Here is a 26,789-nt window from a genome sequence, read left to right as displayed (position 1 = left end):
TTTAAAGGTCATCAGTTCATTACATGCAGCAGAAGGACCGATGAGCTTATGCCACAGAGAGGCGTACCCATCAATAATTCACAAAAATCGCTGCTCCTCCTACGTGTTGGTCAGAATTTAATCAAACTTACATACAGAAACTACTTGATAGGTCTTCATCTGTGCACACTGTGCTCAAGGTCAAAATCACATTTCTTGTGTTATGGGCAAAAACCTGTGAATTTTGATGGCTCATGAGCCGAATGAGCATCACTAGGGTCTTTACCACTTATCCTACTGAGGGCTGTTGGTGGACTGCGAGCCTATCCCAGCTGTGATAATAACACTGGGATGGGCCAATCAACCGCTCTTTAATTTTTAATTTGTACTGACATTTATCTGATCACACCCCTGACCAAGATCCTTCCTAAGGAAAATAGAAGACGCATCTTTAACAAAGGTCTTTTCATCTGAACTTAGGTCCTCAGGTTACAGTTTTCCACCTTGTGCCCTGTATTTGTTTACATGGACATGTTTGTGATCCAAATCAAATTCAGTGTATAATCAGTCAGTCTAACACCACCACTACCCTGCCTGTGCTCTCTTGCTTCATTTACAGTACATTTCTTAAACATTGAGGTGATTGCACAGCATATTATATCTGTGCATATGTACAGATAAGAGATTGTATTATCTGCAAAATAACAAAGTCAAGAATTAATAAATTATGAATCTTTTACTTTTGTTGTTTTACTGACTTTAGTTATGAAAAGTTTGGGGGCGGTGGTGACAAATGTAAGTTCGACTTGTGAAGTTTTTCCAGGTAAATGTAATTTTTATTGTTGTAAAATAACACATCACAATGTGTGCTTACTGGGATGTGTCCGTTTTCTCACTTGCCTCTCAACAGCAATGCTTCTTTCTCTCTCTCTCATCCAATACTGCTGTGACTGAAACACTGCCAGTGACAAGTTTGATTTGTTTAAAGTTTAACAAACCCCGAGCGTTAATCGCCCTCTCGTTCCCTCAGTTTTAAAATCTGCTACAAACCTGTCCCCCGTCAGTTCATACACTGTGTTGAGTTTTATAAATAATTAATACAACAGATCCCTGTTGTATTATTTTATGTCTCTAGGTTAGTTGTAAATCGCTTTTCATTAGTTCCCTTCCTGTTCCCTTAGTCATCTCTTTGTGTTTCGTCCTTTTGTGTGTCCTTGAAGTCTGTCATGCCTCCCGGTTTGTTTACCTTTTGTCTATGTCAAGTTCATGTGTATTAGTCTCTGTCTGTGTTTGTGCTTCCTGTTTTATTTTGGTGATCTCTTTGTTCATGTGCGCTGTCTTGAGTTTTGCTTCCTTTGTGTCGTCTGTTATGATTCTGCTCATCAATGCCTCGTTCTCCCCAGCTGTCTCCACTTCCCCTAATCACCCTCCTGTGTGTGTGTCGTCTGTCTCTCTTTGTCAGCATCTGTTTTAGTTCCTGTTTCTTCTTGTGCTTACTGTTTTCTCAGTCCTAGTAACTCCGGTGTATTTTTTAGCAGTTTATAGTTTTCTGTTTTCCCCTTTTGGATGTTTGCTGCTTTTGTTCCTTTTTTGCCATCAGTTGAATAAAGAGTTTGCTTTCTGTTAAACCCTGCCTGCCTGCTTGTGTCTGCATTTGAGTACAACTCAGCTTCCAGTCTGCACATCCTGCAGATTATGACACAGATCCCAAAGGTGCTCTAATGGATTTGAATCTGGTAACTGTGGAGGCCATTTGAGCACAGTGAACTCATTATCGTGTTCAAGAAACTAGTTTGAGATCATTTGAGCTTTATGACCTGTTGTGTTATTCTACTGGAAGAAGCCATCAGAAGATAGCTACACTGTGATAATAAAGGGATAGATGTTCAGCAACAATAATCAGGCAGGCTGTGGTGTTTAAATGATGCACAGTTGGTACTAAGGGGCCAGAAGTGTGCCAAGAAAATATCCCTCACACCGTTACACTACAGTGTCATCACCAGCCCTAACTGTTGACATAAGATAGGAAGTATCCATACTTTCATATTGTTCATGGCAAATTCTGATCCTACCATCCAAATGTCACAGCAGAAATCAAAATTCAACAGGCCAGACAATGTTTTTCCAATTTTCTGTTGTTCAACTGAGGCTATAATTTACACGGGAGCGCCTGTATACTGTAGCTTCTGTTTTCTGTTCTTGGCTGACAGGAGTTGAATCTAGTGTGGTCTTCTGCTGCTGTAGCCCATCTGCATCTTGTAATGAATGGTTATTTGCGTTACTCCGTCCTTCCTATCAGCTTGAGGCAGTCTCGCCATTCTCCATGCCGTCTGATTTCTAACATCAACAAGGCATTTTCACCCAGAAAACTGCTGATCACTGGATGTTTTCTCTCGTAAACTAGAGATGGCTCTGTGGAAAAATCAGTTTCTGACATACTCAGTCCCGCCTGTCTAGGACAAACAACCACATAAATCATATTTCTTCCCCATTCTGGTGTTCGGTTTGACTTTGACCATGTCTGCATGTCTAAATTGAGTTGCTTCTTTGACTGGCTGATATTTTAACCAGCCCCTAAACTGATGTACTGATGTGAAGTGTGCTTTAAGAGTGTTATCAATGCTTAAGGGGCAGAGAGAGAGAGATAAAGGATGAGTAAACAAAGGACACTGATTTGATCAGCTCGAGAAAAATCTGTGTAAACAAATAAAAATGCTCAAACTCAATTAAGTAACAGTTACATTTGAGGAAACATTATGAAAAAAAGAAAAGAAAAACAGTGCTAATCATAATAATAAGGCACTCTCCCTGAGCAATTAACCCAGATCGAAAGATGGTTTGACAGCTAGAGTTGCCTTCCCGCCCCAGTCTCTTGGTTGCAATGTTTCGAAATAACACTCAACAAAACAACAAGGCAGACACTCCCAGTGTGCTCATTAGCAAGCTCTGTCTCTCTCACAGCCTCGGCTGCAAACATCCACACAGCAGCACTTTACTGTGGGACTCAAACCAGGCTGTCTCTCTGCTGCTGGATACGATGCTGTCTGAAACATGCAGAAAACGTGGCTGGCTTTGGATTAGATTAAGCATCAGTTTACTTGATTTCAGATGCTTTTCATTACAGCTCAATCTTCTCTTTCTCAATCCCTCACTCCTTTCTCCTTTCTTTGGCAATCTCCTCCTCACCCACCTCTAAGCTCTTCTCTTTCAACAACCCCCCCCCAGACCTTCAGTTCAACCTATTTGAAAATCCCCTTCTTGCATCGATTTTCTCCCTCTCTCCCTTTCCTGTGGGATTTTTTTCTCTCCTCCTTTTGAGAGTCCATTTTGTTCAACAGTTGCCACACCGAGCGGTTCTGCAGTTTGAGCCGAGGCTCTGGGGAAACGCTCTGGGGGAAAGGCCTGTCAGAGAGAGAGGGGGAGAGAGAGAAAAAATCTGGAATCAGTGCAAGGTAGCAGATTAAAAGTCACACGCAGCCCTCGCCTGCCCTCCCGTTCTTCCAGACTCGCTTTGAATCGATCAAGAATTTGATCTTTTTATAAAATGAAAAGGCGATAGCTATTACGTAACCTACATTGTACTCTCGCAATCTTATTTTCTCCATTAATTGATAATGAGAACCCATCTGTCAAAGTGTCCCCGTGGCACATGGGAGATTACTTTCATGAAATATATGCAAGTGGTTCCAAATGTTCAAGAGATGACATATAAACTATAATTCAAGCTTTATTACAGAGTCCTGTTTTTTTCTGTAACACTGTAAGTGCAAAGCAAGTGTGTCACGCATAATATATTATCGAGGCAGTTTCATTCTTACTCTGCAGCTGCTTGTGCCAGCTTTCTACAGTATTGCCAAACATCCAGTGGAGTTTTTAATGTTACCGTAATTGGTATTGAATTTCAGATTAATCAAGCTCATGCTTCATATTGCACTAAAATTGTGCCTCCAGCACATTTTGAAGAGATTGGAATCCAATTGCAGATTGCTATTTCATTACTCGCCTTTACTGCAGGGCAATAATTGATGCGATGCTCTGGCAGCAGATATTAGAGGCGTCTTCAGTTAAAATTACTAAAGCTCAAGAAGAGCACTCATTCTAATAGGGTAGAGAGAAAACCATCCAAGTATTGGAAAAATATCTGTGGAGCTGTTTTTTTGTTGTTGTTGTTGCTGTATTTGAGTCAGGATTTAATTGAAGCTCATCTTCAGTTTTGCTCGTCATGCTGACTAATGCTGAAACTAGACTTGACAGCTGTTTTGAGCAGGTGGGAACGGCTGCGGGTGAGTGTTGATAACCCAAGTCCTGATATTTGACCCAGACCTCACGCTGCTCGAACCAATCTGCTTTTCCTCCCACATTTCACACTGTGAAGGATGTCCAAATGTCACTTTCATCACTTTCATTTTGGCTTCAACTTTTAACAACTAATATCTTGCAAGGTCTTGTTCATCTGGAAGTACTCACGCTTTCATAGTTATGTAGTAGTGATTTAGGTGTGTTTAGTGTGTTATGAAATATTCAGAAAGAAAGCATCTGGAAACATCTGATAACATTTAACATCTGAGATCACTTTAATGTTGCACAACTCTAATATTTAGTAATAACACAAATTTACAACAAAGATTAAAAATGTCACGTGTTCATCAGGAATTTCAGTGGAAACCAACAGAGTAAAGGGAAAAAGAAACAAGAGGCAGATATAATCTTGAGATTCTGTCATGTATGAAGTATTCGTGGCTGGGCCGTCGGTTTTACTTTGTTCTGCTAATTTTCAGCTTGATTTCTGGTCATACCTCAACTGAAGTCCAGTCGCAGCATGTAAAATGTGCACCTGTCTTCCACCTTCTAAATCAGCAGCGAGAGCTTCACAATCAACCCCTCAGCTGACTGCAGCACACACCAAGCAGCCTACTGGATCATAGACAATATAGGACTATATTTTAATGAGTTGTTAGTTGGCTGTTTTTGCAGCCATTCGTCTTAAACATTAGATCTCAACTCAAGAAACAAGTAGTGCTCTTCGCTGCCAGTCACAACATGACTTATTATAGCTAATAAATCAAAAAAATAAATGCACAGATTTTCTAAAATCCCAACACTAATAGCTATGATCTGCCTAAATCTTGCATCTACTTCTCAAAGCTCACAAATGTGTCATTCTCCTTTATTACCAGAGTTGAAATGTCTTTCCTATTTTAACAAGATCACCTTTTCCGTGCCTTTGCTCATAGGCTGAAAACTCATTTCCTCAAGTGGCACTTCATGTCATGTTGTCACTTCAGAATCACACCCCTGCAGCATTAACGAGTGAAAAGCCATCCAGGCATCTTCACTATACAACTAATTTTGGTTGAGTAGTGAAAATTCTCTAGACATCTCTTTAACAGTTTGGATGCCCATGACCACTTTTACAGCTTCAGCCCCGAATCTGTGACAGCTTTTCACTAATCACCAGGGAAAAAAGCTCAGTGGGATTTTCTAACTAGCTTTTTTTCTGCTCTGCTCAGCCTCATTTGCTCTAATCTTTAAAGAATTCCCGTCTTCCTCGTTTCCTTGCTGTTATTTCGAGAATTCCCCTTTTGCACAGTCCTTCCAGACCCACAGCAATATTTGTGTTCAGGAGTCACTTATGACTCAGAGCTTACCTCAAGACAACATTTACACTGATGTGGTTTTAAAAAAAGTCTGTCTTTAATTTATATTTCTGGGAAAGTCAGACCATGATGGAAGCAGAGCTACTCTCAGTGTTAATTTCAAGAAACTTACGCAATAACAAAACGCTGCTTTGACTCATTGGCTTTAAAAAGGCTGAAATACGCCACTCAGATCAAATAGACAGCAGTGAGAAATGCACAGTGAGGCGCTCATAAATTAAACCAGACAGTGATGAGAAGAACAAAGATAGAGACACATGCGGACACATTCAAGTTATTATTAGATTAAATGTTTATTAGATTATTAGATTAAATGTTTAACTTAACTCAAAATTTCAATTTTTTTTTCAATTTTTACTTAATTATTCAGAAGTTGAATCTGTAAGTAAAAATTCTGAGCTAATAAATCAATATTTTGACTTAAGAATGGTGAGAAATGTTTTTTTAATGGCAGAAAGTTCCATAACACACATCCTGTGAGATACAGGGAGAAGGGGGGAAACTGCTAACATGAGCAAGGGCAAAGAAATAAAGAAATGACAGTAATCTTAAACACATTGACCATGAAAGTTTCTTGGCTCCCTGACGATGTATTCTACTGACTTTCATGTCATGATGTCCTGACTTTACCTCTGCTGCTGTGATGAATTGCTGGGAACACCAAGTGGGTCTCAACTTGGAAGTGATGAAACTCAAATGTGCACCAAGGGATGAAATAATAATGCTTACCGACATTAGATGGCGTGGGAAACATTAACACCAAAAAGAGAAAGCAAAGAAAAGCAAAGAAAACTGGATATGTTCAGCCCAACTGTGACAATGAGAAAGTTGTTTTATTTGTGGACTGGACTTTAGTTACCGGACAGGTTTTTTAAACACTGCAGGAGGAAGTTCTTGGTCTTTGTGCACAAGGTCGTTCGACTGTCAGAGTTCTTAGAAACGTGTTTTCAGTGGTGGTTCTAGAGTCTGCTGGGCCTCTAGACAAAAATTCAGAGGGGCCCCTTTTAACCAGCATTCATCACCACGTTGTTATGAAAAATTTGAGCGCATCGATAGTCTTATAAAATGTCAGGTCAAATATTCTGCTAGCATTTTTTCAGCCTGTTACCTATGCTAACATTTGGACTCAGTCTGCTGAGTCTGACTCTTCACTTGTCACTCGTCTTGTTTTTTTTCCTCTTCTTTCTTTGTTCACTCCCAGCAGGATAACTACTTTTTTCTTTTTGAGTGAAGGGTTTTCTTGTTTGTCATTAGGTTGTTTAAACAGACTCATGTAGCTCCCTCATGGAGTCACTTGAGGCCTTCTTTGGGAGGTCCGGGTTCCTCTTCTGTCATTGCAAACTTTGCAAATTGCCACTGCTGTAGTTTGTATGCACTTCTGCATAATATTTAGGGTATTTTTATATATATTTATATATTCATACTTCATGGTATCCAGTGTTAAGGAAAGATATTTCAAAAATGTATGCAAACATAATCTGTTTGAAAGTAAGTGAATGAGAGGGAGACGGGTGGAAATGCAAACTGGGGCCAACCATCCAAAGGAAGAGAAGAGCATGCGGGCAGGGTGGAGCGGTTGAAGACAAGTGTCAGGTTTCATTTGTGACAGAAAGAGTGAAAGAGAAGGTTCACAAGATGGTAGTGAGACCTGGTCTATTGTTTGGAGGCGGTGGCACTGACAAAAAGAGTGGAGGTCGAGCTGGCGATGGCAGAATTAAAGATGCTCAGGCTTTCATTGGGAGTGAGCGTGATGGATAGGATTACAAATGAGTATATCAGAGGGACAGCTCAGGTTGAGCAGTTTGGAGACAAAGTCAAATATTCAAGAGTGAGATGCTTTGGTCGCATGCAGAGGAGGGATAGTGGATATATTGAACAAAGGATGTTGAAGAATGAGCTGCTAGGCATGAGGAAAAAGGAAGAGCTCATAGGAGGCTCATGGATGTAGTGAAGGACATCCAGAGGCTCGGCGTGACAGGAGAGTATGCTAGGCTGAGATATGGTGACCCCTAAAAAAAGAAGCCAAAGCAACACAATGATGTAAACACGATCTGTGGAGACAACCAAACAATAGTGTTACTTTAACCTTTGTTAAAGTTTTTACGTCTGTATAAGAAAATACGACACAATGTCAGCCGATCAAAGCAAACTGGTCCTCAGCTCACAACCTCGGCCTTCCCGTGAAGGGAAACTGAAGAAGCTGACTGGAAACATGTGAACATATGTTTCATGTAGTGTAAAGGTGTTATAGCGACAGTATAGCGCTACACATTTCAACCCTGCTTTCTGGTTGAAACGTTGCCTTGCTCAACACAATACACAGGACATTGTTCGTATAGTAGTAGCAGCAGCTATACTAGTAATCCAATCATATGTGTGTAGTAGGTGGTGCAAATACACGGAAGAAAAAGCCTTTAAAGGTGTGTCATTCATGGGAAAGCACCCGATTAGGCATTTAGTCCCAGACAGTTCCTCTAACTCTGGTCTGAAAGCACCTTTTGGTTACTTTCTGACTTTACTTGTTGTGCTTCCTTGACCTATTAAAACCATGAAACTGTGGACAGACATTTTTTTGTTCTTCTTTAAAGCGCCATCAACAGGTGAAACTTACATCTGTCCAACACTTTAGCATAGAGCTAAATATTAAGCTGTTACCAATAATCTGCACATCTGCTGCTGGTAAAATTAACTATCTAGTTCTTCTTTAATGTTTTTACTGTACTCGTGACATCTGCACACTAAGTCATGTGTCATCTGCCTTTAAAGCACGTGTGACCTATTTGTCTGGAGCCAAATTACCCCCCTGAAGTGTACTCTGGCAGTCCAAACAGGCTCTGACACAGCGTGCCTGACCCCTGACTACGCCGCAAGGTCAACGCACAACTGAGGAGGGGAAAGAGTTTGTGGGAAAATATGAACTTGTGCTTTTAATTCCAACTACAGATGTCTGTTTTTTGTAAAATGTGACCGTCCCTGTTTTTATTTCCCTTCGGAGATGGAGTACTCTACTTGAATGCACGCCACATTCAGTCTCCTCGATCTCCTGTCTCTCTGACCTCCACTTTTAATACAGCCTTAAAGATCCATCCACCGTCCTCGTCCATGAATAATTGAGGGCTTCCCGTGGTACAGACCGAGATCCTGCAGAGTGAGGCGGAGGGAGGAGGAGGCGCTCAGTGACTTCAGGGCACGGGGCGACAATTAAATAATTAGAATGATTAAATGTGTTGATCTTTTAACTGAAGATCGCTGGTGTAGTTCGTTTAACTGAAATAAAATCCTCTTTATGCATTTCAAGAGCTTCTTTCTGATGGTTTCTCCTCTCCTAACCTCTCATTTTTTTAACTGTGAATCAGAGATATGCTTCACTAAAACATAAATAAGGATTGTTGTGTTTTTGATGATCTGCGGGGTCTCCTTCCTTGAAGGCTGACACAGATCACTCCACACGATCAAGCCCCCGGGCCTGTGTTTGGAGCCCTGCATTTTAATGCTGGTTTCATAACTGCACCGTGACACGGTATAGCAGAGACAGGCACACTCCTCCATGATATACAGTTATGTAATGCAAACTGTTTCTATGTGTTCTGTCGCAGCGCTCTTTCCTCCCAATCATCTAGTTTGTCATATGAAATCAAATCATGGGTGAATTTATAGCTCACCCGAGAAGCACGTGTTGCTTCTTCCACACTGCGCAGTTTAATTGTGGTACATTCTGTACCGAGAGGTTTGAGCATCATCGGCACAAAAGCGACGATATGCTTTTGGTTTGAAGTTACATGTCATTAGAAGAGATCCGCGCCATCGCGCCGCTGGGCGTAAAATGAACATAACAGGGCGTTAATGTTAGTGATATTTACACAGGAGTCAAAGACATTTGTTTTCTTTTGCGCTGTACTGTACATTACTTACATTTCTTGGTGGGGATTTTTTTTTTGAGAAAAAATGTCACTCCAGGTTGTGCAGTCTGACGTGTTTTCCACATTCATGTGTGAAGAGACCTCTGAGAGTTGTGTGATGGAGTAGCTTATAGTTGTGGTTTATAGAAACTCGACAGACCCTGGAGTCTTTTTTGTTCCTGTTTTTCTTTGTGCTAATTAAAACTCCACCTTCAGTCTCGTACAAAAGGCGGATGGTGACTAATGGCGCTGCATCTTTAAGGGTGTGACTGTAAGTTGGAGACTGTTCGACCCGTGTTTTCCATGATTTGTGTCTTTCAATGAGATGAGACCAAAAAACAAAACAAAAAATATCGAGAGCCTTTCTCTTTTTAAGGGCACACGCTGTCACTTCATTCTCAGTCAACACCGACGTTTCCCCCAAACTTCGAATTCAAAGTTTCCAAGAACCAAGTGAATGATTTGAGATGTCAAAACACCGCACAGCCTCGAGCTGCTGCATTGACAGTGTACAATAGAGGCAGCCTTAATCAGCCTAAATGTTTCACTGAAATTTAATCCAAATCCAAATGAGCTTTGAGGCTATTTTTTCCTTCCCAGAAAATGTGCCATTATCCCCATGAAACTGGAGGACTCTGGATGGTGTATGTAATCACCACTTTCATGTTTCCTAGTGCATTTTCTGCAGGAACCGTAGTATCAGTATGACAGTTGCATAGTTGTGCAAATTCAACTCCATTTTTAGAGTCGCTGTAAAGAATCCTCATTAACACGGGCCAAAGTAGCCCGAGGCGTAAGAGTGACACATAGCCGATGCTATAACTGAGTCAAGCTCAACAAGCTGGTGGAGAAAATGTTGAGCCTGCAGTCAAAAGGCCTGAAGTGACATCTGCAGAGAACTGAAGGATCGGCCCTTTAGCAGCTCACTTTTCAGCGATGAGTTTGTACAGTACATTAGACCCTTGCAAGGCCCTCCCTGACTGAAACAGACTACCACGCATGTATTATACAAATGCCCGGAGGCAAAACAGCTCAGATCGATCTGAGGTATAAACAAGTCAAGACCAAAGCGTTGATGAAGCAGACATTGATCTGGTCGTCCCACGGGTCTGTGGTACAGCATCCACATCCAGTGTTTCTTAAGTGCTTTTATTTTATTGCCCTGAAATGAATCTGGTGTTTCTCTGCATGCTCAGCGGGAAATAAATTCAAATCAAATTTGTAGTTCAGAGAAGTTTCTCCTCACAGCTGAGATACTGCTCGATATTCTCTGTGATGTGATCACGGACATGCTGAACTTGGTCAGAGCTGTGCAAATGGACCGCAGACCTTTTCTAATAACATGTTCTAATAAGACAGATTTTATAAAGATAAATGATTTATTAATGGGCTATAATTTGTAATAAAGTATTCAGTCATGCTTTTAAGAGACTGAAGAATATGGATCGTGCCACCATGAAATCACCCACAAACTTCAGCTGTACGGCCCACACAGACATATCTGCTAAATAATGCTCCAAACCAAGAAATTAATAAATTTCTTTTTTTTTTTTTTTTTTTTTTTTTGTCTGTCCCATTTGGTTCTTTAGCCGTCAGAATTGTTGTCTGAAGACCAACAAGGATACCTTGTTTATTTTCAGTTGTTACAGATGGGACAGCCATGACTGGGGGATAGGAAAGGGAGAAAGAAAGAGAGGAAGGAAAAGAAAAACAGAAGGGAAAAGGGACAGTGAGAAAGGGCACTTACAAAGACAAAGAGAAAAAAAAATCTCCTGGATCACCTGTTGAGAGAAAAAGAAGAGAAGACAAGCAAAAAAAAAACAAACAAAAACAAAGCAACATACTAAACACAACACCATCACGTTAATCTAGCTAAGTGTGAACAGCAGTAAATACTAAATATTGAAAGTTGTTGTGCAGCACACAGGACAGACAGCGCACAATGTGCTTTGAAGTAGCAGCTAAGAAAGGTGTAGTTTATGTCTACGAACAGTGAACACCCGTGTGCACACCTGTGTGGATCAACGCGCTTGTATACAAAAGGTTTCCCCATGCAACGGTCTGCTAGAGGGTGTGGAGGCCCATAGCCCCGTCCCCCAGGGCATGAAGCAGGCATGGAGGAGATCCAGGCTCCAGACATCCAGAGGCCCCAGAGTGCGAGAGCCCAAGGAGTACCACCGGAGGGGCATCCGTGCCACCCTCCTGGGAAGGGCTGAGGAAATTAATAAATTTCATAACAGAGACTGGAGGACAAACTTCTTGGATGGGCTGTTAGTATAATTGATTGCACAGCAAGACCTTATTTGTCAGAAAATGTAATAAAACAATGCTCTGAAAACACTACTCAGAGGTCCTGTTAGAGCAGTGGTTCCCAAACTTTTTTTGCCAGGCCCCCCTTTTTTACAAGAAAAATGTTCGCATTAAAATTATGAGGGGAAAAAAGTCAAAAATCTACGGTCGCCCAGAGAGGTCAAATATACTGTAATTTAAGAAGACGCCTGTAAATTAAAAAACAATAAAAATGCTGCAAAAGCACACAAAACACAATGGAAATTAAATAAAAACACAATCGAAAAAAGAAAACATCTGAGGGACTGGAACAAACTTAAGAGAAGCAGAGAAAACGGGGGAGAAAAAGGGTAGTGTGTGTTTAAATCGCATGATTCATACAAAACCAGTGCATGTTTGCTATTAGCAGTAAAATGTTAGCTTGTCATTTCTACCGTCTCCACAAAAACATTGTGTTTTGTGAGTTTTGCTTTGTTTTGAGGGGGTTATATTGGATTTTTATAGATTTTTTTTGTTGTTCTGTTTTATTTGAGGTCAGAATTTTGACTTTCGTCTCAGAATTATACTTTTTGTCATCATTCTGAAAAAATAAAAGCCCAAATTCTGTGATTAAAGTCAGAATTTCTCACTTGAGGAAGTTACTTGGAAACAAAACTCCCTTTTAACAGGAATAAAAATGCAGTAGAAACAGCCTCAGGGAGGGGCAGTCATCTGCCGTGACCAGTTGGGGGTCATTTTAATCCCTTATAATGACAGTGAGGCATATTTAATAATATCATACATCTCGTTATTGTTAGCAAGCTTTTTTAATTTTTAAAAATACCCGCTTAACAGTAATAGTTTGTATACAGAAACTATATGCAACTGCATGAGTGAAAAGATGAATCTAGATGCCAACCATGCAGTTAGCATCACAAGAAACAGATTAATGATTTTTCCCAGGTTCTCCGCTTTCCTCCCACAGTCCAAAGACATGCATGTGAGGTTAACTGGTCAGTCTAAATTGGCCGTAGGTGTGAATATAAGCATTGTCTTTCTCTTTACATTAGCCCTGTGATGGACCCATGACCTATGCAAGAATACCCCGCCTCTCATTCTATGCCAAGCTAGGGTTGGCCCTGGCCCCCCAGGATAAAAAGATATCCATGTACTCCATGACTCATAAAGTCTGCAGATAAGATTTTCCCCACATTTCTCACCCTATCAGCTCTTTTTAAATGTGTTCATCTCCTCAGCCTTCCATCTCTGCCTGGTTCAGTGCTGAGAAAGTGTTTGGTTGCATTCAAGCAAAAATTGATTAGTACATCGGTGAAGGAGGGAAGCTGCAGACTAATGATGGGCACTTAACTTTTTGAGACAGCTAGACTGAGTGGAGACTAACGGGGAACAGAAAATGAGTATGAATGCAGAAATCAATGGACCTGCTACGACCGAGCCTTAATGGAGAGGCTTTAATGCTGTCTGGGGATGTATAGAACAAAATTACAACTCCTACATGTATCTGGTAAATGTTTCAGTGGAAATGGGAAAAAAGTCAAAGTTGTATATTTTACATCTGGAAATAAAAGTTGCAAATTGAATATTAATATTTTTCTATTCATTTTTGTTTAAAAAAATAAAAAAAAATCTGCTGTTATGTATTCAGAAGCCACAGAAGTCGCCGGGCAGCCTAGACTGAGTAAATCTCTGTCTCAACAGCAGCAGATTGTGCAATAGATCAAGCCACTGTAGGTTTTTTAATCAGCGTTAACTCTATCCATCACAATGTGAAACACTCTGAATCACTCTTGTAGCTCCTAAACCAAATTCTCAAAAATGTTTCATTAAGTCATGATTCTTTAAATTTGTTCTGACCCTTTTTGTGCACTCCACTCTCTTTGCCTGCGCTCATTTTTAACGTCACAAACCCCAGATGTTTCATTCTCCACCTCTGGGGTTTACATAACTACAAAGCAACAAGGACCCTGGTTCAGTGGATAAAAGTTAACAACATCCCAGAGGAAAGACGGCATATGAAAAGCAATTAGACAGCCTGTGTGAACCCACATTTAAGCGGCCAATAGTTTGACACATGAGACTCAGCCATTATTGGATTCCTGCGCTGTTGTATCAGTTGCTCCTGAAGATGTCAATAGATGGATTTTCCTCAGTTATTTGCTTTTAAATTGGTCCCGAAGCTAGGGACGCTCTAGTTCACATCATATTTATGGGGACGTGCTAGCCTTTGAAGTTGTTTGTGACTGAGCTGGTCCAAGAGGAAACGCACCACTGCCTACAAGTGTGCAACCACATCAGAGAGACCAAATAGGACATTTTGTTGTTTATGTTGTTATCATTTTCATGCTGATGGACAGTAGCATACACTGTGGCTTCAGAAATCCTACTTATGCCCCCTGGGCCTGCAGCTAACTAAGGAGCCCGTGGGTGGAACTGAGCTCACGGAGCTGGGAGGAAGCACATTTTGGGGGATGGGGGGGGTCTTCACTCTGTCTCATTAAAATCATATTAGAGCCCCACCTCCCCGTGCACCACCTACTCAGTTGCGGCACCTACTCTGCCTGTCTCATGAAATAGCTCTTTCTACATGAATGCAAAGGCACCACAGGTGAGAGGGAGAGGTTCTAGCAGAAGCAGGAAAACCTCCTATAAATAAGTCAGAGAGAACAATAGTCACTTAGATGACAGTAAAGAGCAGAAGCTGCACAGTGGAACAGAAAACCTGTGGTTGATTAACCCAAGAAGACTTCTCCTGCTTTTTAACTTGCTTCTTAGCAATGTGCAAACCTCATTCATCCTTTTCTCTGTTTTCTCTATTAGTAAACTGAGATAAAATTATTGAATAGTAATTTAATTGTTAACATATAAGAGATCACAGAATTTGCCATGAAACTAACGTCAAATATGAGGAGCAATCCCCAAATTAGGTGTAACAGGGGGACAATGAGAACGAATCAGAGGGGGACCATGGAAAATAAAAAAAAATATTACAAATTAAGCAATGAAAATTAGCATAGAAGACTTTGGACAAAGTTTTCAGGCTCCTGTGTTGTGTCACATGCACTGGTACAGGTAGAACATAAAAAGTACATGAAAAGTAGCACTGAAAAAAAAAACCTTTGTTTAACTGAATCTCTGCAAATTAGCTTCTTGAAGGTCAGACATACACTTGCACATCAATTACCCTGGTTAGGATTTTATGTTGTTATTATGCTAGGTTCACTAGTGTTCACTGTAATCAGCCAATCACATGGCAGCAACTCAAGGCATGCAGACGAGATCAGAATAACCTGCTGAAGTTCAAACCGAACATCAAAATGGAGAAGAAAGATGAATATCACTTTGGATGTGAAAGTCACTTTGAATGTGGCAAGACTGCTGGTGTCAGACGGGCCAGTTTGAGTATTTCAGAAACTGCTGATTCTGGATTTTTCACATACAGCCATCAGTTTACAGAAAATGCATTAAAAAGGTGAAAATATCTTGTGAGCAGCAGGTTTCTGGGTGCAAATGCCTTGTTGATGCCAGAGGTCAGAGATGAATGTCAAGACTCCTTTGAGCTAATAGGAAGGCTAAAAAGACTAAAAAGACAAATTAAAAAAAACATTACAACCAGGGTATGCAGAAGAGCATCTCTGAACACACAGCATATTGAACCTGCAGCAGCAGGAGACCACAATCTGTGCCACTCTTGTCAGCAAAACATTTGTACGGGCTGAGCAAGAAGATTGGAAAAGTGTTGCCAGGTCCGATGACTCTCAGTTTCTGCTGTGATTTCCAGATGATAGGGTTAGAATTAAAAAAACATGAAAGCATGGATGTGTTGTAGTGCAGCGGTCCCCAACCTTTTTTTGCGCCACAGACCGGTTTATGTCCGACAATATTTTCACAGACCGGCCTTTAAGGTGTCGCGGAATAATACAACAAAATAAAACCAGTACCGGTACCAGAAAAAAGAAGATTTATTCATAACACACGGGAAAAGACCCAGGGAAACCGAGTTAATGGTTTCCCTGGGTTTTTCCCAGAGTTTTTAACGATAAAAACAATAACTTTTTTATTGTTTTTATCGTTAAAAACTCTGAGAACCATCAATTTCACACCCGAACCTTAACTCTCGCTGCCCGGTACCAAGCAACTCACCGGCCCGATATTTTCTTTCTTAGCATTGTTTAAATGTCACAGCTTACCTGAGTATTGTCCATGACTATGCCCGTCCTTTTATGACCACAGTGTTGTGATGACCATCTTCTGATGGCTGCTTCCACCACAATCACTCGCTGTGTCATTACCTCAAACTGGTTTCTTGAACATGGCATTGAGTCACTGTAATCAAATGACACAGTCAGCAGACATCAGTCCAGTGGAGCATTTTACCCCTCAGCAGTACAAGACTGATGGGGTATTGTCATCACCCCGCCGGGCGGGCGGCCAGGCAAGTGGCGTGGACACCTAAGTTTGTGAATGCGATAACTCGAGGAAGAGGAGAGGTAGGCGTTTCAAATCAATATCATAAGTGTATCTACTAAAAATATTGGACGAGTTTGAGTCTGACCTCAAGGTCAGAGGTCATGTTTTCTGAAAATCTGTGAATGCAATAACTGGAGGACGAGGCGATGTAGGATTTTATAAATTGATACCATATGTGTATCTACTGGGAGGCTGAAGTGTAGCGCTGGCAGCTGCCAGTATTTTTAGGATGTGATGGAACGGGAGATTCACATCTTGGATGTCCCGTATAATACATAACCCAAAAATACAAATTTCATTCTTATATGAAAACTGTTCTAGGTCTTTTAATCTGTTAATTATTAGAGGTTGAGGTGTACCTGGTCGTTGCGATTCAATAACCTTTTGAAGGGAGCCATTCAAAAATGAGAGAATGAAGGGGTGAATACATTTGCTTCAGCAGATCATATTTAGAACAAGGGAGACGGTGAGGCTGTGAACAAAACAAACCGAAGAGGCCAAGAAAATAGAAAAGAGCAAGAAAGTGAGAGGCAGTGAGCAGGAGTGAGGATATGAGGGAGGGAGAGATGAATTATAGCCTACTCCTCAAATCAATAATCTTGCGAATCACAGCCCCGGTGTGCTACAGATCTTCTTCTTTCCCTTAACCGAGCAGAGAGGGTGACAGATGTAAAGAGCACAGCTTGCCAATTTATGAGGCTCCCAGACAGACCAGAGAGCGGAGAGAGATGTAGGGATAATCCTTTACTGCGCCTGAGGAGGCAGAGGGGCGAGGAAAAGCAAACAGGACTAAGACAAAAACAGAATGAACCTCTGGTCGCTCAAACAGAGCGTTTTTTCTGCTGTTTGTTGATTTTTTAACTAATTCTCCATTTGTTTGGCATATGTGTTTCCTCTGACTTCTTCAAAAAAAACAAATAAGTGTTCTGCAGCAGGCTCTGTCTACACACTCCTGTACTGCCCTAACATGTATGTTTCCTCCTTTTAGCTCAGCTATGCATATTCAACCACATTCTTTTACAGAGCAAATGTTTTGCTGAGCAATTCCATGACAGATCTGGAAGTCTGATAGTTACAGATAGTAGTATTTCACCTTTCACTGTGTTCCTGCTGGATGGAATGATTCCGTAGTATCCATGTTTTGTCTTTATATAATCCTCTGAATGTTCTGATTGTATTCTGTGACTGTGATGGGTCAATGACGTTGTGGCGGGTGTGGTTTGTGGCGCGGCTGCAGTGGAGACTGACACCTGAGATTGTTGTTGTTGTGGCGTATGTGTGGCTGGCAGCTGGAAAGCTGCAGCCGAGAGTTAAAAGAGCAGCAACCGGGAATAGTGTTACAAAGTGCAAATATGTGGTCGGGTCCGTCCTTACTGCCACAAACTTGTTCCTATAAATGATGCTGTACTTCCTGTTATTCTTATAACATGCAAATTGCATGGGGTCTAAAATCAGGAGACTCTTTCATAAATGTAAACACAGAGGGTGCAAGGTGCAAACCACTGGTTACAGTCAAGAACAAGAATGCCAGATTAGACTGCCAGAAAAAATCTAATAGAGCCTGCACAGATATCTGGATGAAAACAAGATGAACTGATGCATACTGCAAACATGTGGAGGTAATGTTACGGTAAGGGCATGTATGACTGCCAGTGGGACTGGGTCACTAGTTTTTATGGATGATGTAAGTGCTGAGAGAAGAAGCAGTGCTGCAAAACCGATCAGATGGCACTTCCCAGTGCACAGGGATAATGACCCAAAGCAAAGTGCAAAAACAACCCAAGAGTTTCTCAGTTCAAAGAAATTGGATATTCTTCAATGGCCAAGTCTGTAAACTGATCTCAACCTAGTGGGGCAGGTTTTTTAAAAACTGAAGACAAAACTAAAGGCAGAGAAACCCACAAACAAGCAGGAGGAAACCGCGTTTGGTAACATCCACGGGTTCTACACTTCAGGGAGTCAAAGGCATTTCCTCCAACTATCAAAAACATATATTTTATATTTAAAATTGTGTTCGTTTGTCCAGTTACTGTGGATAAACTTTCTTAAAATGGGGGAATGTTTATTTAAAAAAAGGCTGTAAACAGTTAATGCAAGGCTTTTGTAAAACCCCTTAAATTAAAGCTGAATGTCGGCACTTCAATCACATCTTGACTGCTTTGGTCCAACGTGGCAATCTACAGAAGCAAAACCACAGGAATTGAGTCTTTGTCCAAAAAGTTATGGACCTATCTGCGTAGGAGTTTCCTTTCAGATGGTTTCACCCTAACATCTGTTATCCACAGTTTGACTGACATAGATGGTGACGTGTTGCTTTTATCACTTGTGTGTCTTGCCTTTTCGAGACTGTTTGTACATACATCATCAACTCTTTTATCCTCCTGTCTGCTCTACACAATATCCTAACAGCCATTTATCACATCCTGACAGGGAAAAGTTCAGGGAAGTACATGTATTTGCCTTCTTGCCGACAGTTTGTGGAGAGGGATGATGCATCTCTCAAGTGTCTACATTAGATTTAAAGCTAACGCCAGTTGCTGGCTAAATTAACTTATTAGGGAGCCAGTCCGAAGGTAATCATCGCCTCTAAAGCCCAACTTTTCACTGTCTGTATTCTTATAAAGCGTACTGCAAAATGTGGCACATCCTAATGCTCCTGGCATAAATACTCAACAGTGAATACTCTCATCTCTAAACTGCATTCATCTCAACTCCAGTGGCTTATTAACCTGTCACTCACAATATTTCAAACACAAGTGGCCTGATTTTCTTTTTTTTTAATCCCCCAAAAAAACAAATTTTCCACTGAATCCCTGTTTTCAAAATAATCCATGTCCCAGGAGTGACGCTACAGTCCCAGATCATAGCAAGGAGACCCATTTGTCAGGGCAACATGTTTACTTTTGCTTTGTTCGCTCGGTTTGTTTAATCACAAATATTTTAATTTTCTTGTCTCTGGTGGGTTTATTGCATTAATTTTTTATTTACTAGTAGAACTGGAGGTGACACAGAGGTGAAAAAAACAGGTGACACCCGAAGCTGAAAACACCTGACGCCTGACGGAGACAAAATTTGTTGTTTGAGAGACTCGGGACGAAACATAAATGCAAATTCTCTTCTGCGTGTTATTGATGGCTGAACTCAGCCTAATGCTGTTTCTTTTTTTGCATACTTTTTTGCAGCAGTGGAACATTGTGAGTCTACATTACGGAGCCCTTAAATCAATAATGTCTGTATCAATAAGTAACACCTACTGGTGTTTGCATAACTAAGCATTTTCTTGCACATTTAATGTCTGCAGCAAATGACCATTTTGTACCTCGGAGACCAAAGTTTTGAACATCGTGATAATGATTTGTTTTTCTTTTAAACAGCCTGAAGACCACGCTGAAAAAGAAGCTTTCGGGAGACGTGGTCAACCTGTCGGGAATCCCGCTCTCTGGCCGGGATGTCCACCGCGTGGCCTTCTACCTTCAGAGCAGCAGTGACATGGTGTCCGCCGTAGACCTGAGCTTCACTGAACTGCAGGACGAGAGCTTACGCATGCTGCTGCCCTACCTCAGCTGCTTGCCGAAACTCACCATACTTGCTGTTAATGGCAACCGTCTGACAGCGGCCATCCTGAAAGACCTGACAGATGTAATGAAGGAGCCCAAGAAGTTCCCCACGCTGGCCTGGATTGACTTGGGGAACAATGTGGATATCTTCACCATCCCGCAGCCGCTGCTCGTGGCACTGCGGCGCCGCTTCGGTTTACGCAGCAGCCTCCCCACCATCTACGAGTACAGTGAGGCGCAGGCATTCGGTAGCTATAACCCGAATATGGAGACCTCTGTGGAGGAGCCTAGTCTGTACGAGGAGGGAGATATAGAGGAAGATGATAGAGAGGAGGAGGAGGAGGAGGACAGACTGGAGCTTCAAGCCTGGGGCTTTGGAGAAGAAAGCATGTCAAAAAATGTGCCGGTGCACTTCTGTGGGAGGTGATCGCCCAGAGCTGCTTTCTTTTTGACTGGCAGCCTTGCATTTCCCTCTGTATCACCTTGCTCCTCCTGCGTTAGCCGATGTCAGTGTGGTAGAAGATGCTTACAGTGACCCACACGTTTCTGAAAATAACTTTAAAATAAGTAAATGTGCTGTGTGTCCCTCTGGATGCTCTGACTACTAAAACTAAATGTGATGCAGACAGCTGTGTGTAAGAATATGTTTGTGGACTGATTTATCCTTCATTTATCCAGGGGAGTCTGAACTGATCCAGCTTCCAGCGCTTCATCTTACTGAAGTTGTGTGCTTGTCCCTCTTGGAAGCTTTCCGTTATCTGTCAGTGTCCTCTGGAGCAGCTGTGGATTAAGTGCCTTGCACGAGGGCACATCAGCAGTAGCTGCTGAGGAAGAGGGGAGTGTTATTAATTCACTTTCTCCAAGCACATCCTTTCTTTTTTCCATTCCTTGCCTGAATATGTCAGGGTCTGATATATATGTAAGTAACTATATGTCCTGCATAGGAAACACTTAAGAAACAGGAACATTTAACTTACTTAGAGAAGAAAGAGTGTGGAAAGTATAAGCAACAAGTTGACTGTAATGAGTCGTTCATCAGCACTCCTGATCCAAGACTGTACACTGGGTAATTATTCACTAGAGCTAGCTGGAGACACTATATTAGTGATTAGTTCATAATTATCCACAAAGTGAGGAGTTTGATTGAAACACAAAGTGATAGAGAAGTAATGAGGAACTGCTGAGGCAACACAGACAGAGTAACAAATGTTAAATATTAATTTGACATTTTTAGTAATGAATGAGCAGTTATTGTTTAGGGTTGATGAATATTTGGATCAGAGTTGATGAATTTATGTATGATTATGAACCAGTCCTCCTCCTCCTCCTCCATCCCACCCAATCCCTAGCATCCTGTCACACCAGCCCTCTGCAATTACTCCTTCACTACATCTTTGAATCTCTTTTGTGGTTTTCCTCTTTTCCTCCTCCCTGGCAGCTCCATCATTAGCATCCTTTGTCCATTATCTCCACTATCCCTCCTCTGCACATGTCCAAACCATCTCAGTATTGCTTCTAACTTTATCTCCAAACCACCATCTCCAAGTCATACACCACCGCAGGTCTCACTACCATCCTGTAAACTTTCCTTTTCACTCTCGCTGCTCCACCCTGCCTGCACCCTCTTCTTCACCTCTCTTGTGCACTGCCCCTCTCTTTGGATGGTTACCCCCAGGTGTTTCACCCAATGATACACTAATATAGTATTTTCCGGCTGGTTCTGTAGGAAATAATTGTCAGAAGTTCGGGTGGGAGAGCACTGATGAACGACTGATTACGTATCGGTTCATTCCTGAGTCTTTCCTCTCTTGTTCTAACTAAGCAAGTTTTTTCTGCCCTTTATTGTAAAATCTTAGAGCTTTTTTGTGATATGTATGTTTTATCTGGAAATAAATTCAAGTAATTCTGTTTACATTAAATATGATTTCAGTTTTGCTACAGCTGGGACTCTGTATTTATTCAGTAGTTATTTTATTAAATCCACGACCAGTTATGATAAGCTAATAAAGCATACTGAATGATGCTTCAGGTCCGTGCCGATGTGCCGACAGAAGCCCTGATGCACGCATGGACACATGCTGGCAGTAGCACACAGAGTTTGGGCGTGAGCTGCTGATGAACTGGTTACTGCCTCTATCAGGGCTCGTTATGCCCCTTCAGTCGCAGACGGTGTACAGAGGATCTATTTTTTTCTCAGCAAACAGGACTGTAGCCCCAGATCATTTCGTCCAATGGCGATCATCAACTAATTCCGTTTATGAATCAGACAAGAAACGAGAAGGAAACTCCCTATTTTGAAGATGTTCTCACAGTTTTGTAGACTACAAGCAGTTCTGCTTTTTCTTTCTCTTTCTTCTGTTACGCTCCCACGAACAGATCAGATTTTGTTGTGGCATGAGTTTTGTTTGTTTGTTTTTATATATATGGGTGGCTGCCACCCTTTTGTATTGGTTTTAACAAGTGGGCATGACTGTTTACTGTAACACAGCATCAGAACCCGCAGACAGAGAGCATCTACGTGTGCACTACATTTCCAAATACATCTCGAATTCTTTTGATTGTGGAGGTTGATGATTTTTTTTTAAAAACTGCTGTCTGTGAATACAGCTCAAACTTTATCCTGCCAGTATTAATGTGGTCTGTTCTCTTTCAGTGCTGTTATTCATGAAATTCAGAGTATTTGTGTTTACAGGGGAACATTAATGAAATGGATCCTTGGTTTGTGTGTGTCTGTGAGACGGTAATTAGACTGTGTGCATGAGTGTGTTTTGAACATGCAGAGTAAATTACTACCTTTGATCACAGAAATTAAATGTTTACTCATTTGCGCAACTCCGTCCCTGAATTCGCGTTCCTTCCTGTTTTTATTGTTGATATAAAAATAAACGAGTGACTCAGCTGCATAGCAGAAATGAAAATCTGTCCACATCCTCGATTTGATAGATAAGACGTTGACCTTTGTGGAAATTCACTGCGGTAAAGTCGTTTGAAAGTTTACTCAAATATGACTTTGGCTCGCGAGCTCTTGGCTCCATTCTAAGGTGAAAGTGATGTTGGCCTGCTGTTCCTTCACAAGTAAACACAGTTTGAATAACATTTGCCTTTTGTGGACTCGTTTCTCGCTAAAATGAGAAATAATTTTGTTTGGCGAAGCATCTGGATCGCTCTGCGAACATAGTTTGTCTCCTTAAGTAGACGGGGAGCGATCGCCCTTATTTACTCTGATGCGAGTCATTCCTTTACCGTGTACCCACATCCATCCACGCTGACTTTGTCAAGCTGCAGTTTTGACAGCTCGCTTGTCTAGTTTAGAACAGGGTTGGAAAATCAAAACAAGGCACTCATGGGAACGTGTGACCAGTATAATCACTGGTTCGTTAACACAAAGGACCGTTTCACACCATAAACATTCATTCGATACTCTGTAGTAACACTAAACAATCCCTCATTGTTTTAAGCCTGCCATGGAAAAACATACCCACATTTCTGTTTTTCAGGTTTTACCGGTGCTTTATACTCTGTGTTATTCTTATAACTGGGAAATTTACTCATCTGACTGGAAAGATGTGTGTCAGATCTATGGGGGCATAAGGTATATTTGATGTTTGTATTTTGATGACATGCACACATATATATATATATATGCTTTAAAGAGATATATTCCTCCCACCACAAGTTGCACCTAAGTCACGCTGCCTGGAAAGCACATGCGTACTCTCATTCATCAGGAATACTTTAAACATTTTCAAGGAGCTCCAATTTCAGCAGCTGGTTTCCATGTCAGTTTTTAGTGCTGCGTACAGATGAGAACGGTTCCTTGTACGGGCCTGTCAGAGGCACCACCGTATCAACATCCTGATGGCTAGTTGTGGCTCTGCTTGCGAGGCATTTTTATGTTTGCAGGAGCAGAGCCTGAGGCTGTCCATCTGTGATTCCTGTCTGTCCCTCTAAAGGAAACACGGGAGTGTCAGATAACAGAGGATGTTGTTCTGGTTTGTAGAGGACGCTGAAACACTATGCAGACATTTACCTCTGGAGCCTCACGTCTGTGCAGTTTGTGACACTTGGCAACTGTCTCAAAAATCATAGTGGACAATAACAAAGTATATTTACTTATTGTAAATACTTTTACTGGCTGTGGTTTAGTTTCTCTACCTTTCAAAACAAAGATCAGAGGTGTAACACTGCCGTTGGGTGTATAAATATTATATTTCTTCAGGTATTCTCGTTAAGATGAAAATCGAGCACAAAGTTTGAACAAGAAAAAAATGCAGGAGCAAAAACAACACATCACACTAAACAAAGAATCATTCAAATGTTTTAGGAGTCCTAAAGTACATCAACACTCACACACTCATGTCTCATCGGTCCACTTTTAGCTTGGATGGCAGCACACATTTGTCATGATGTCGCATTGGTAAGATTATGCAGTGTCACATTTATTTCTGTCCAGAATTGCATTATGTTTTCACCAAGTGTAAAGTTTTCTCCTGAACAATCCCCAAAATTCTGAGTCGGGTCAAAATGCAAACTCTGTGGGGGCCAATGCATGTGTAAAAATGATGTCTCTCACATTTTGAGCCAGATGAAACCCAACATTATCATCCTGGAATATGGCATCAGGAAGAAGAAAAATCCCTGATGGAAAAACCTGGTTATTCGGTATGTTCAGGTACATGGTTGGCCTCATTTTTGGGCACCTGGTGTTACTAAACCTAGACCTCCAGTCCACCCCAAGGCTCGTACCTATTTGTTTAGTCCAGTCTATTTGACAACCCTTTTTTTGCCAAGAAGTATATATAAACATGTATTCTTCCTCTTTCTCTTAGTTTGGCGTCATAGTTAAATGTCACAGACATTTTCTACAGAATTTGGAAAGCAGAAGACATTAAAGACTTCCCATTCATCTAAACCGAGGGTAATTCCTCAACAGGTTTGACTATGAATCTGAAATTCCCTTAAACAAGAGAAATCCACCCGTAAAGCTTTTATGGATTACCTTTGAATTATCAACCATTACATCGTCCACCTAGTATGTGAGCAGCGGCATTAAAATGCTGCTTTCATGTCAGTCCAGGAATAATTTATCACCAAGTTTTAAAATGGAGCTTTTGAATGTACGCCACTGGCATGTGCTGTAGCCCCCTGCTGAACTAATGTACATGTGATAAGACAACGTGAGAACATAGCTGCAGTTTTATCATCTCAAAGTGTTTGCACATATTTTGGGATAGATTGCACTCCAGGGTTTTCTGAACCAACAGTCCAGTTCATTACTGATTGTTCTGGGCCTTCTCAGACATGAAATGCATATAGCAAGCTTCCACAGGTTAGCAAACACACTGTATTACAGTCATGTTTCATGTTGGCAGCAAAGGGAGTTTATTCATTCACTCAACTTTCAAAACAGGGAGCGCTGGATTTTCTCTGGAGCTGAAAGTAGCAATAAAACATTTTAAAGACTTCATAACTACAGTGTGAAAATCTGTTCATTTGTAATAAATTGTTGTAGAGTACAAATAAAAAGTGAAATAAAGTCAAATAAAAATGATTTTTCTCCTATTAATTGCATGAGCTAGAGTATAAGTATAGCACAATTGTATTTCAGTAGATTTGCTCCGCTCAAAATAAATTGTGACTAAAACTGCTATTTCTGTGTAATAAAAATACAGTACACCAAATACTTGAACTATTGTTTAAATTCTCCTGAGATGTGCATGAAATCAAGCCTTTAGTGAGCAGTGGATTGCTCTTTTCTTGGAAAGCATACATGCTCCATCTAGTGGTGTTTGTTGGCTGCACAGAGCCAGCTCCGGATGTCAGCTGAAAGAAGAGCTTGTTAGTGCAAGCAGCAGTTCAAAGTTTATTCCATTCATCCATGCGTTTCTGATCTCAGCAGGAGAACAGATGAGAAACTGCAGTAAATGTGTAATTAATAAAGCAAACACACATGGCTTATTTCTTCCCTACCTCTGCAAAAAGCGATACTACTTGTAATTAAAAGCATGTATATTGTGTGTGCGTAGGTGGGAGGATCCATCAGTCATTCCCATAGTATGCTTTGTTTCACAATCTGGGAGTCTGATAGCTTCTGGACTCTTTCCCAGAGTTTGTAGTCCTTGAGTTTGAACTTGTCATATGGTTCTCATCCAAAGTTAGTTTCTACAAACAAAAGAACACAAACCACCTCCAGAAATGCGGGGGTTCCAAAAACACTGCTTCAAAGGTGGTCTTTGCTTTGGTCTTCCTCATTTGTGACATCAAAGTATACAATTTATTTCTCACGGGAAAGCACCTTGTCCACTAAAGCTGATTTCCTATCAGTGACAAGGACTTCTTTTATAATTTGCATAACTAGCAGCATAAATCAGTTACTAAATTTGTTCAGATTTGAGTGCAGCTGTGAGAGTAAAAGGCAAATGAGGGGCATGGTAAGAGGAAAAGAAGACAGAGTGTCCAGTGTGTGAGCTGAAACATTAAGGTGAGAGCTTATTAATCAGTGACAGTTTTAAAAAGTACGTTAAGGGAAAGCACCAAAGATAATTTGGCTACAGCCTGTGAAATCTGAAGATGTGCTGCTTCTCCTTATTTGGATCTGACAGACTTGAAGATTTATTTCCCTTTCACTCAGAGGTGAGCTTTGCTTTTTGTCACTTTGATATTTTTAAGCTAATTCACTTAAAAAGGATTTTTTAAAAACCCACCATGCAATACTAAACTACTGATATACATCATCCATGTACCTGAATGACATATAGGAGTGGAAACATGCTGGTTTAGTACTCCTGTGTCCAGTGTGCCACTAAGTTACAAATGGAGTGTGTCCAGATCTGCCGATGTTTATCAAGTACTTAATGTGGGTTGAACAACACACGGCTCAAAAACAATCTCCAAACGTTTCCTCTTCAAGCAGTTTCCCAGACAATCTGAGCACAAAGAGA

At 41.0% G+C, this 26,789-nt stretch overlaps 1 protein-coding gene across 1 annotated transcript in view; it reads left to right on the top strand.

Annotated features, from left to right (window-relative positions):
* lrrc75bb (leucine rich repeat containing 75Bb) overlaps positions 1 to 21,788 on the top strand; it is a 40,425-nt gene extending 18,637 nt beyond the window's left edge. The window contains exon 5 of the mRNA XM_005470266.3: positions 19,666 to 21,788. Coding sequence (XP_005470323.1) covers positions 19,666 to 20,275 — 610 coding nt within the window. The 3' untranslated portion in view covers positions 20,276 to 21,788. The remainder of the gene's footprint in view (positions 1 to 19,665) is intronic.
* The last annotated feature ends 5,001 nt before the right edge of the window (positions 21,789 to 26,789 follow it).

This window comes from Oreochromis niloticus, linkage group LG7 (assembly GCF_001858045.2).
Source record: "Oreochromis niloticus isolate F11D_XX linkage group LG7, O_niloticus_UMD_NMBU, whole genome shotgun sequence".
In the NCBI taxonomy this organism is placed as follows: Eukaryota; Metazoa; Chordata; class Actinopteri; order Cichliformes; family Cichlidae; genus Oreochromis; species Oreochromis niloticus.
The sequence above is the reverse complement of the archived record's forward strand: the minus strand, read 5'-3'. Positions and strand labels throughout refer to the sequence as shown.